Source organism: Dermacentor andersoni, chromosome 2 (genome assembly GCF_023375885.2).
Source record: "Dermacentor andersoni chromosome 2, qqDerAnde1_hic_scaffold, whole genome shotgun sequence".
Classification (NCBI taxonomy): Eukaryota; Metazoa; Arthropoda; class Arachnida; order Ixodida; family Ixodidae; genus Dermacentor; species Dermacentor andersoni.
The window spans coordinates 190,642,674-190,654,761 of NC_092815.1; the positions used below are offsets into that span (position 1 = coordinate 190,642,674).

Sequence of the window (12,088 nt, forward strand, 5' to 3'; positions counted from 1 at the left end):
TAACTGACACATTTCAAGGACGCCTTCGCTGTCGCCCAGACATCTGGACTTCATACTGAGACGTGTAGTTGTCTATCTTTTTCGGGTGATCGCTTTTCACCATCAAACAAATGTTATCGCTCAGCGCGGGGCTCGACCGCCGGTATCGGAAGTTTCTCGAATGTTATCGATCGTTCTATCCGCTGTCTGTTGTCGCCGAACCTTTTGTAATCTGATTGCATGTATGCGCGACGCGAATGGCGTAGAACTTTCTCGAATACACGCGGGCACCAGCGAATACTCCCGATGTTCGATGGCTCACGTATAAGAGCTGTCGCGCTTGACCCGCTGATCAGATTGATTTCGACGATCGCCGACTGTGTTGGCCGCTGTCGTTATGCTTTAAGTGTAGCCTGTTTTTGTCGGCACAGGTTCGGCGAATAAAGGTTAGTTTTAGTCATTCACAGTATTGCTATTGTGTTCTTTGCCGTCACCACTACGTGACAATACTGACGCTGTTTGTGCACATGCACCAGTTCAAAAAAAAGGACGCGGTCGACCGCTATGTTCGTACCGCGGCGCGTTCTAAGAGGAAGACAGGCGCCCCACAAACAGGGGGTATCGCCGATTTTGGTCATTCCGATCATTTTTGGCATTTTTGTAGATGTACACACATCATGTGGGTAAACAACGTATGAAACTTGGCATTCTGTTGGCCTTCCCACTGCCTGTGTATGTATGTGCGCCTAGCACATGGCACACCATAAAGCAAGACATGCAGTGGTAAAACGTAATATTCGCCCTAAGAACTACACCTCATGCCATATTCGAGTCATGCGTTTTTGTGCGTACTCATACAGTTTTATTACTTATTCACTTTACGCCAAAGGTGCCAAGGAGGAGCTTGTAAAGCGTTGCCGAAGCTCTTCTTCCAGCCGTTCGTCACGCTGAAGAAACCTCCGGGTACGAAGCATTCACCAGCGGGCTCGATGGCTAGCTGACGACGGCAAAATATGACGGCTCGTACACGTTGTTTCGGTCTCGTCTCTCACGCTGCTTGTGTGGCAGCGAGTCTCGCGTGGGGTGGCTGTCGCGGCGAGCAGCGGCGCCTGCCAAATTGTTTCTCGTGGCCACCGCTCGATGGCACCACAATGCATCGCAAAGGGCGGATAGCTATTGCGACAAAATTACTTTAGATAGTCCGTAGAAACCCCCAATAACTTATTAAACTTATTGACTTATTAAACCCCAATAAACATTTAAAAATTATATTGGCGCAACAGCGCAGCTTTGGGTTCAAATACGCATATTCTAACTTAGGCACTAAAGTTATGAGGATGGGCAAGGCGCTGCCACATTAACCCTGCCGAGCCCATAAGGAAAAACTTCTCACGTACGATTTTAGGCCCACGAAGAATATTGTGAATGCGGTTGAGGTAGAAGGCATCTACGTGCTCTGTAGTGACCATAAAGCAATCGCCAGTGTGAGCAATAAATAACGAAAGGTAAAATAACGAAATTGCAATAAAATTGGAACGTATAACGTTGCACGGTACACGCAACGGTACACGTTTTGGTCGCACACAAACAGGCCGAAATAGCAACCTTATTACTGTAAGATATACTTATCAAGAGCAAGAATAAACATTAAAATCGCAAAATGTGTAACAGCAGACCGTATCATACCAGGTTTAAACATAATTTTCTTTGGCGAGTACAAAGTTTGTTTTTGTAGAAACAAGAAGAATCAGAACTTCTTTAAATAATTCGAAGAACAAATGAAAACGTTTTTGCCTTTTTTTTCCAAGGTTATTAAGAGCCATTTGTCTAAATTGTCACTTCAGCTTCGCACAGAATCCTTTGCCCTTACAAAAATGTTTAGTAACATTGAATAAACCGTCTTTAGACAAACGTTATTAGAACCTATCCACATCCAATAAACCGTCTCTAGAAACCGTAACAACGCCCTAGTAACCTCCTACCGACTATTGGCCACCGATATTGAATTGATAATACAGATATAAAATGTCGATTGAATTCTTACCGACTGCTTACTACCTTAAGTTGGTAGAATGTGTCAACCGTGAAGCGACTATTTATTAATCACCTTTATACATCCTAACAACTTGCTAGTAACATCGTGTCGACTATTCGCCACAGACAGTTGACAGGATGTTACTAGCAAGTTGTTAGGATGTATAAAGGTGATTAATAAACAGTCGTTTCACGGTTTTTAAGTACATAAAAATTTTATTAAGAGATAATTACTTTTGCAATCGTATACTGCAAAAAAGCCTTTTTAGTACTTCTGAATAATATTCTTATGTATTTCCTAAAAACTGTAAAGCGACTGTTTATTAACCACCTTTATACATCCTAACAACTCGCTAGGGACATCCTGTCAACTATTGGCCACAGAGATGTTGCAAGCATTTGCAAACGTTTTGTTATCACGCGAATAAAATTTTTATGTACTTCCTAAAAACCTGTTGTCCAAGAACTCCTTGTCGGACTTCAATGAACACTATAATGACGTTCTGAGTAACGCACACTTGTTGCCGTTTAAAAAATGTATACCACTCAACTGAACACAATAATTGTTTAGTAAGTAGCATGCAAGCTTTAATGAAAGCTACTTAAAGTCCATAATGATGCAGCATGATTTAGCTTGACATTTGTCTAGAAACTTTAGAATGCTGGCCATTGCAAGGCATATAGTGACTACGGGAATTATTATTGCGAAGCAATACTACTTTAGGTCACACTTCAGCCCGTTCCGTGGCGAGGCGGTGGTAGGCACCATTGATCTTTAGCGTGACCTCGCTGCGTGACGTCACACCACGTGACCTAGATTGACGTCACACCAGCTGTGTAAAAACGGGGCCCCATCTCACGCCGTCGCGAGGCGAGGCGGTAGCCACCAACGGCGGCCTAACTCCCGCTCCTCTCACCAGGGGCGCGGCGCGGCGCCCGAGTCATCCTCGCGTGTCGCGACATGAGCAGCGGCCTCCTCGCAGCAGCCGACGTTCGGCGGGTGTCGAGCATCGAGAACGTCGTCATGCGCTACTTGGACCTCTCGTCCTTCAGCTCGATACGGGCGTTCGCCAACGGCGTGCTCAAGTCCGAGGTGCACCTGGACGTGCTGGTGCTTAGATGATTCACTGTAAGCCGTAACACTAGCATAACCCAAGACTACCACCAGCCATACTACCAGCTGATCCGAGAATAACACACTATTGCTTCGCAATCACCAGGCTTAACCAAGCTAAGCCACGGCAGTTTTTTTTCTCTCATAGAAGCAGGCACTAAACAAACGCAGGTGTCACACGTTGCCAAGTGGCTAGGTGTGGCATGCAACAGAAGAAGACCGGTTTACACGTGTGATTGAACACATCAATTTAATACCGCCTGGCTAGCAATGATGACAAGAAGTTTTTCAGCTGTCCTGGTAGCACGCTGAAGTGTTGCGTTGTGTAGTCTGGAAAAGAGAAAAAGAAGGCAATATATTGGTTTTGTTACTGTGACATTGCAACACACCATGCATCTGTTTCTGAGAAAGGAAGTGCACAAGATGCAAATTTAAAACCCTGTGACCTGTAATCGTGTACATCTGTTTTGTGCAAAGCCCTTCTAAAGTTCACGAAATGGCTGAATTAGTGCATTAGAACTGGGAGCAAGATGGATGTGCGCAAGACCAACAGATGCAAGTCACATAAGCTCTATCATACCAATTGTCATATACAAATAAAAGCTGCAAATCAACTTCAGTTTAATGAACTTCCACATTCATATCGTGACCAGTACATGGAAGTTTCATGCGTGTGAATTATCTTAAGAAAGGCAAGGGGCCAGTGGAAACTGTGTCGCACCTTTGCTTTGGTACAGGTACACAGACGAGTTGACTTAAGAGGAAGCTTTAGATCGGGTACACCTATGTAAATACATGTAAAAGAAGAATTCATTTTTCTCGGCATACACTATACCAAATTTGACGAGGTTTGTTTCATTTAAAAGAAGCACTTAAAATCTAGCGACTGTGCGTTTCCAATTTTCAATTTAGGCTGTTAATGTTTTAATAAAAATGGGCAAAAATCTAAAATTTTCAGAAAACGAAACTATCACGTTTACAGCTCTAACTCAGCAATGAAAAATGTCATCACCATTCTGTGAATTGCATCTAATGATGCATCTAAAGCGAACAAAATTGATATGTTACACATGAATCTAAAAAAAATTTTAATATGGAAATACAGCTTTTGTAGAACCATTGCACACAACGTAACAAATTCACCTATAACTTGATACATCGAATTTGTCCGCTTTGAATGATCTAATGGATTCCGCTTACAGAACTACGATATCTGTTCATGATGCAACGCTATTAATTTGCATACTTCGTGCTTCTATTTTTTTCAAAATGTTAAATTTTTCGTAACGAAATTCAGGCCATAAGTCGAAATTGCACTTCCAGCAGTCAATATAATTTAACTTTCTCTCTCAAATGCAACAAATTTCATCAAAATCGGTCCTGGCGTTATCTCACAAAATGTTTTTGCGTTTTACGTGTATTTGAATAGGCCGCGTCGGAGTTTGGGCATAGCTAAAGCTTCCTCTTAAGAGCGGCACTTAAGGACCACAAAATGATACAAGCAACATCTAAGCAGTTGAACAGGCATTATGAACGTTCTACAGCAATATTATAAAATCCTTTTTCTGTGTAGGCAGACATTGTCAATGTGAGCTTGTTACAAAACAGCTTAGTTTTCCACAAGACATGACACTGTAGTGTCATGTCTCGTAGTCATATGTCTTCTAGTGCAGTCATATGACCAAGGCCTCTATCACAAAAATGCATGTGCCAACAGTAATGACAGTTTTCTACTAAGGTTACCAAAGCTTTTATTATAATATGCTGTTATAATCAGATTAACAGCTATTTTACCAGGAGAACAAGCGCTACCCTAACATAGTGCTTAACTTGTCATGAAAAGAGTTTTGTTGAAAACTGCACAAAGAATATTAAGATGCTTCTTTCTTTTACACACGTACCCAGTATGGCGTTGACTTTCTTGAAGTCCAGTGGCTCCTTTTGCGGAAGCCCTTTATGGGCATTCGAGGGCCGCCCAAAGAGCTCTTCTTTCGTAAACAGAGCTTTGAGGAGGCCCCTCGCAAACCGCGAGCCCGAATTATTTGCGTCCAGTCGCCGCCTCTTGAGCAGCCCTTCTTCAACGCAGGCTCCGTCACCGATGTGTACCTGTGAAACAATAGAACAGGCGCAGATTAATTTTATAAACTTTTGAACATGGAATGATTAGGAAATAGGGTAACGTTTACAAAAATGGCAGCAGCTGCTTCTTGATGATTCCGTTTAACGGTCCCCTCACCAGGTCTGGCCATTTTGAGCTGACAAGCGCAGAGCATACAATGCGCGCTAACGATCGTGTTTACAAAAGAATTACATCGCTACGCGCCACGGAAAGGTCTGAAACAGCGTTGCCAGATTGGAAAGTCGGCACGACCCCAGAAATTCGCTAAAGTTTCCCCAGATTTCACCAGAAAATAAAATTGCCCTAATATGCACAAAAATGACCAAGAATTAACATTCGTCAAGCACTCATCTTATTATTTATATAAAATCACGATGAGAAGCCTTTAATCATCCCTTGGAGCATCGTAGATGCCTGAACGAAACCTGCGTAGCATATCGTCTGTGATAGTGAACTTCACGCAACACCCCTCTCTAGAGGTCAACGTTGTGCGAATTCGTACAATGGAATCCAAAGTTTTCAGCGACATTTTGTTCCTGTACTTCGTCTTAACACACATGACCTGACTGAAGACACGCTCCACCACTGCATTCGACACTGGGCAAGAAAGACATGCCAGTGCATACAATGCAAGTTCCTGGAAGGGCTTTTCCCCCATGGCATTTTTAAACTTGAAAATTCTAGCCCAGAATGCTGCAGAATCCTCAGGAAGTTTCCCGTCGAAGACGGCCTGCGCAACAGGTTTTTGTGACAGCGAAACGAGCGGAGCGTCAGCACGTGTGTTGGCTAGCCACTTGACGCATTGCCGGTGGCCCGGCGTTGCTCTTCCCGTGCTTCCCACGGTAAATTCATTCCTCCACTAAAACAGCCGGTGCCGTCTATTGAAGCGACTTATAACTATACGTGCGTTGAAACCTAGCGCTAGCATCACACGGTAGCACAAACCTTAGCTACAGTAAGCTTTATATAGTTCACTGTACCCTAGCAGTAGCACAGCAACACAGGTATATCATGAGGAATAAACCAATACAAATATAGACCTTAGCATCGTGGCGGCCGCAGGCGCTACCTAGTGTTAAATGTTTGGATGAGCAGCGCGGGTGGACGGTAATTTCGGTAGAGTGGTTTTCCCCAGATATCCCCAGATTTTGTCTGGTGTAGTAGTTTGTTGGCCTGGCCACCAGGAGCTCTACATTTTCACCAGATTTCCGAAATCTGGTGGCCCATTTCACCAGATGGCAACGCTGGTCTGAAATCCGCCTCTTTCATGTTCCCGTGCTGCCCTCTGACGCACGCCATTGGAAACGTTTTGGAAGGGTGCCGGGGAACGCGCCGGTTGATTTGTGTACCTGCACCCATGTTGAGTGTACGTCGGTTGTGCGTTTCGTGGATCGCGATTGATTATTAGTGGTTTCCCCGGCCAACGTGTCGTTCACCCATCGACTATACTGGGTGAACAAGCCCGAGTGCGCTGTCGTGGTAACAGTGCGGCCGATAAAGGCGCGCTGCGTTCCGTCTGCCAACACGGCTGCGTTAGAGTTCGTTGTCGCTGATGTCTGTGCTTGCACATCGCTTTCTCTGTTCCTTTTACACACTCACTAAACATTTCGCATATTCAAGAAGCCTTCGGGCGCAGCCTTCCACGTCAGATTTGCCAAAGCGGAGCATTTGTTTACATCTACATCTACAACTTCAGATCGCTGTTAGCGTCAGATATTGTAGAAACGGCGCATCGCTGGTTCTCAGAACGTAGCAAAACATACATATCTGCGCATATGAGCCGTATTGTTCCACTCTGGGACGAGTCAATATGAGTATCCGAGCCACTTATACAACAGCAACTGCGATCCAGACACATATATATTACGCGCTCTTACTGCTGATTCTCGCTTTTGTTTACCTTCATCATACTTACAGTTTGCGCGTACCATAAAGTATTATTGTACAAAACTGTGCTCGGCATAAGCCCTCACTTATAGGCCGTGTAGTTGTCTCGCGAAAACGCGGATGCCATCGCTGACACGGTTGGTAACTGAGCGAGTCTATGCTGCTGTCCCGAATGCACTGTCTCTCCCGTTTGACCCCGAGGTAAAAGGTGCTTCTCTGGACTTAAGAAATGTGTCAGCATAACAATGCACACAGACCCACCATCAATGTGAATGCGACCGGCAGCGTCGGTGACCAAAGTACAAGATGTTGGCACAGCGCTGTGTCGCCGCTTGCCGCTTATCGTGTACGTGCCGTGCGAGGTGAAGAGTAGTTGTCAAATCCCACAACTGAACTCTAAGATCGGTTTCCTCCGTCCTGACTGCTTACTTTTAATGTTCAGGCCCATCGGTAGCACGAACTCAACGGTGTGAGGCCTAACCCAACCTTCGCAAAACAGGATCAACATTGGCTCAAACTTCACGTGCACGGCTTGAGAGGTCTGAAGCTCGTGCATTTCAACTTCGAAGGCATGTCGACGCATTTTGAGCGTGAATAATTATGTATACAAGTGAATGAGCTGCAGCTATCGCGTTGTTGGTTCGACGGCTTATCGCGTAGGGTTCCGTCAAGTTATCATGGTCGGCACGCTGATTTTGTCGGTGCCGTCGACAAGAAAGCCCGTCACGCTTCATGACAACTCGCACCCGTCTGTTGCGTCGCTGTCGGCCTATTATGATCAAATGGACTCAGTGACTCAGTGCTGAATAGTCTCCAATTGTCAGCGTCAGCGTCTTGTCGGTCTCGTATCTACTCATTTTACCACGCCTTAAACGAGTACGTGACGTCAAGCATACGCTGCCACCACCAGCAACAGTGGGCTGACTCTGCAAGAAGGCTGAGTCAGCAACGTGTTTTTCGCGCGACTCGGCGCAGGACACAAGGTCGATCCAAATAGGTCGCGAAGCTTCGGGCGAAAAGCGGTTCAATACAGATTGTCACCGACATCAGCAAGGGGGGTTATGGGAGCAGCGATTGAAGCGCGACTAGGTTTGGAGGGAACAAACATTGGGAAATAAAAAAGCGTCTTTTAATTCAAGCGAGACATAGTTAGATTAATTCAACGAAAATAAAATTTCTGGTAAATTTTATATATTCTAGACGAGTTAAGAAAATACAATTTATTTAATTTTTTTATTATTAATAAATGCATTCCTTTTCAGCGCCCATCGTTACAGGGGGCGTTGACACCACTCTCACGTGCAATGCAATGCGCGTCTTGAAATGAGCGAAAAGGCGCGCTCGTAAAGTTGGCCTGTTGAAATACGCCCCCCTCACGCGTTGTGCTTTTTTGCTTGTCGAAGTTTGTTTGAATTTGGTGACGCGGGTAGCTTCATCGCTTCTTGGTGCAGTTCTAGTGACTAGCAGAAGTTGAAAGCTTCAAGCTGGATTGATTAGTGGGCGAAGGGTCAAGCTGAGCTTGATTAGTGACGCACAAGTGCTCTAGAAGTATCAAGCAAGATGCAATTTTCTTCGAATACAATTGTCTGACTTCCTCTTGCAGACATGCAATTTTCAATTTCCTGACTGCGCTCGTGTGTAGAGATATTGTTTGACAAAGTGAATAAACCACATACACAAGCAGAATTTTCATAGTTAGCGTAGGCTTTAATAGTTACTGATAGCTTCAATTTAAAAAGCCGTGTATATAGGTTTGTCAAGCTAGAAGCATGGATTTTCTTTAGATTCTTTAGGAGACAGGTGAAATGAGTTGATTATTGCAAATATTAACTGAAAGTAAATTTTGGACATCTCAGCTTAATGTTAAATTGAATGAAGCAGTTTGTATGTGCCCCATAAGCATTTAGGTATCAAAAATTGTGATTACAGAAAACTTTGGCTTGAAGGTTCATTAGTGCAAGGAGCCATGCCCTCGAGCAGACATAACGAGGAAGCGTAACTCAGCTGCATGAAGCCAGCACACCACCACCAGCATTGCACTGCTCAAGCGATTTTACCCCATTTCCTAATAAGCAGGCAATGCTGCCCATGCTGCGCAAGTAGCGTGGGCACAGACGTCCCACTCTGCATTTTTCAGGGCAGTTTTGTAGTCACACTTTTTTTCTTCAGAAGAACGACTACGACTTGTGGACGTAGGCTAAGTTTAATCATGCAATATTTGTGCATTTTTTAGTCGCAACCACAAGTGGTGTGCTGGCGCTGCCGATCGCAGAAACATGTCATTCTGCTCGTTCAGTGGTATTAAATAGGTTCAGATGCGAGACAGTTCATACGAAATTGTGCATATACTGAGACAAAAGTATGAATGACACGTTATGTTACACAGAGTTACATGTCAAATTGCTATAACTCTCATACGTGATGCGCCATTTCGTCATGAATGTGAGCAGTGTGGTAACTGGCACCACCAGGGGGCGCACGATGTACAATAAAAAGCAGAGCGCATGTGCGGTCAGTGTGCCTACGTCCCTCACAGCGGCTACGGTGTCTTCATTGCCGTGCGCTATGGCCGCGGGTCCGGTCACTACAACTGGCGACGAGGGAAAATGCTTCAAGTGAGCGACACCGGTGACGGTGAAGCAAGAACAAGCATGCCGGTCATCGGAAAGATAGAGTTCAACGCGGACACTGCAGACTGGACCGAGTACCGAGAGCGGGTGGAACTATTCCTGACGGTGATCGACGTGCCAGACGGTAAGAAAACGGCCGTATTTCTAACGTGTTGCGGGGCCGCGACGTATCGCTTACGGCGAAGCCTACAGGGCCCTGAGAAACCTGCCGCGGTGAACTTATCGGCAATTTTTGAGGCCCTGAACAACCACTTCGCGCCAAAGGTGTCGGAAGTGGTAGTAAGTTTCAAGTTCTTCCCACGACACAGGTGGGGCGGAGAGGCGGTGAGCCAGTGCTTCGCGTCGTTAAAGCGACTGGGCGACGACTGCAAATTTGGGTCATTCCGAGACCGTATGCTAAGAGACCAAATCGTCAGTGGCATCGACGACGTGCCAATGCAAACGCGGTTACTGGAAACAGCCGATTTAAACATGGAAACCGCAATAAGTACGGTACGGGCCATCGAGGCTGCTCGCAAGGATTCTCGTACGCTAAGCTCACCCCACGCCACAGTCGGAGTAAGTCCAATGGACAGTCGAAACTGCCATGGTGGCTACAAACGTAGTGCAACCTGGCCGTCGCGAACGCGGGTGTTTCCGCTGCGGCGTTACCCGTCCAGAGCGCCAGTGCCAACACGTCAACTCAGTTTGCTAGAAATGGGGGCGGCAAGGTCATCTGGCAAGAGAGTGCAAAAGTGATAGCGAGTTAGTAAACAGACAGGCGCAGCGCGCAGATTCGAGGCGCGTGAATACCGTGGATGAAGTGTTTGGGGCACCCTGAGCAAGTGAAACGCCGGAAGCGTACGACTTTTGGGCACTTCAGGCGGCTGGGCCGGCGCCTATGGGCATTGCGGTTATCATTAACGGCGTTCCACTAGAGTGGGACTTGATACGGGCGCCATTGTGTCTCAACCATAAGTGAAACAAAGTTCACGCAACTGTTCCCATCGGCCGCATTGAAACGATCAGACGTACAGCTGAGGAGTTTTTGCGGTGGCACGCGACCAGTCGCCGGGAAGGTTGCAGCCGCTGCAAACCTTGGGGAGGAGGAGATACGGCTACCTTTGCTTGTGACAAAGGGGCAGTGCCCGACATTTTTTTGGTAGAAGCTGGATGAAGGAATTCCAGTTGGGAATCAGCAAGCCGGAATCTATTTTGTCTGTGTCGTCTGCAGAAGAAGCTGTTGACCGTTTTCAAGAGGTGTTTTCAGATGGTTTAGGCACGTTCCGTGGGGTTAAGTCTCGCATCTTGGTGCCGCCAGACGCCAAACCCAGATTCTTTAAGCCCGGGCGGATGCCTTTTGCTTTGAAGGACAAGTGTGAAGAATAGTTGCAGAGACTGCTCTATCAAGGCATGGTCTAACCAGTGAAGACTGTCAGATGGACAGCACCTGTCGTTCCAGTGCTAAAACAAGATGGGCAGTTGCGCATATGCGGCGATTTCAAGCTGACTGTTAATCCCATAGCACTTGTGGAAACGTATCCCGTGCCACGCATAGAGGAATTGTTCACAAAGCTCCAGGGAGGAGTAAGGTTCACAAAGCTAGACCTAAAGGACGCCTACCAGCAGATCGAGCTGGAAGAACAATCACAGGAGTTCGTCACTATCAATACCCCTAAGGGTTTGTTTCAATACACGAGACTGCCATTTGGAGCTGGTTCCGCCCCAGCCATATTTAAACGGGAAATGGAAAACCTCCTGCGAAGTCTTGATCATGTCACAGTTTACTTCGATGACATCTTGGTAACAGGCGCTAATGACGACGAACATTGGGCAAACGTCTGCAAGGTACTAGAGCGCTGGCAAGAGGTGGACTTGAAGCTGAAACTTGCAAAGTGCAATATTTTGTTACCTAAAGTCCAGTAGTTGGGTCACATAATAAGTGCTGCCGGGCTACATCCAGATCCTGCCAAGACTGAAGCAGTAGGGAATGCTCCCAAACCTCGAGATGTGAAAGAGCTGCAAAGCTAGTCGGGTTTGGTGAACTTCTATAGCAAGTTTCTCCCCAACCATTCAGATGTACTGCAGCCATTGAATGGCTTGCTCACCCCTGGAACAAAGTGGCGCTGGGCGGTAGTTGAGCAATGTGCATTCATAAAAAGCAAAGAGCTGCTCGCATCCGCCCGTGTCTCGGCCATTTATGACCCTTCCAAACAAGCGGTGTTTATCACTGATGCTTCCCCTCATGGACTGAGGGCAGTCCTGGAACAGGGAGAGCCAAGTGGAGAAGAGCGGCCGATATCCTTTCCATCAAGAAGCCTCACGGGCGCTGGGAAGAATTACAGT

The 12,088-nt window shown here is 46.2% G+C and overlaps 1 protein-coding gene across 5 annotated transcripts in view; it reads right to left on the reverse strand.

Moving 5' to 3' along the window:
• The window catches only part of LOC126540307 (uncharacterized), a 73,751-nt gene that overhangs the window by 32,162 nt on the left and 29,501 nt on the right, over positions 1–12,088 (reverse strand). For 3 of the 5 annotated variants that reach the window (XR_011892882.1, XM_055075947.2, XM_055075946.2), the window contains 2 exons: positions 5,029–5,233; positions 3,367–3,457 (listed from right to left, as the gene is read on the reverse strand). The exons of the other annotated variants lie outside the window; for them this stretch is intronic. Coding sequence is in view for 2 of the 3 variants with exons in the window: in XM_055075947.2 (XP_054931922.1) it covers positions 3,378–3,457; positions 5,029–5,233 (285 nt within the window). In the remaining variant the exon portion in view is untranslated. Of the gene's footprint in view, positions 1–3,366; positions 3,458–5,028; positions 5,234–12,088 lie in introns of those variants that run through there. 5 annotated transcript variants of the gene reach the window in all.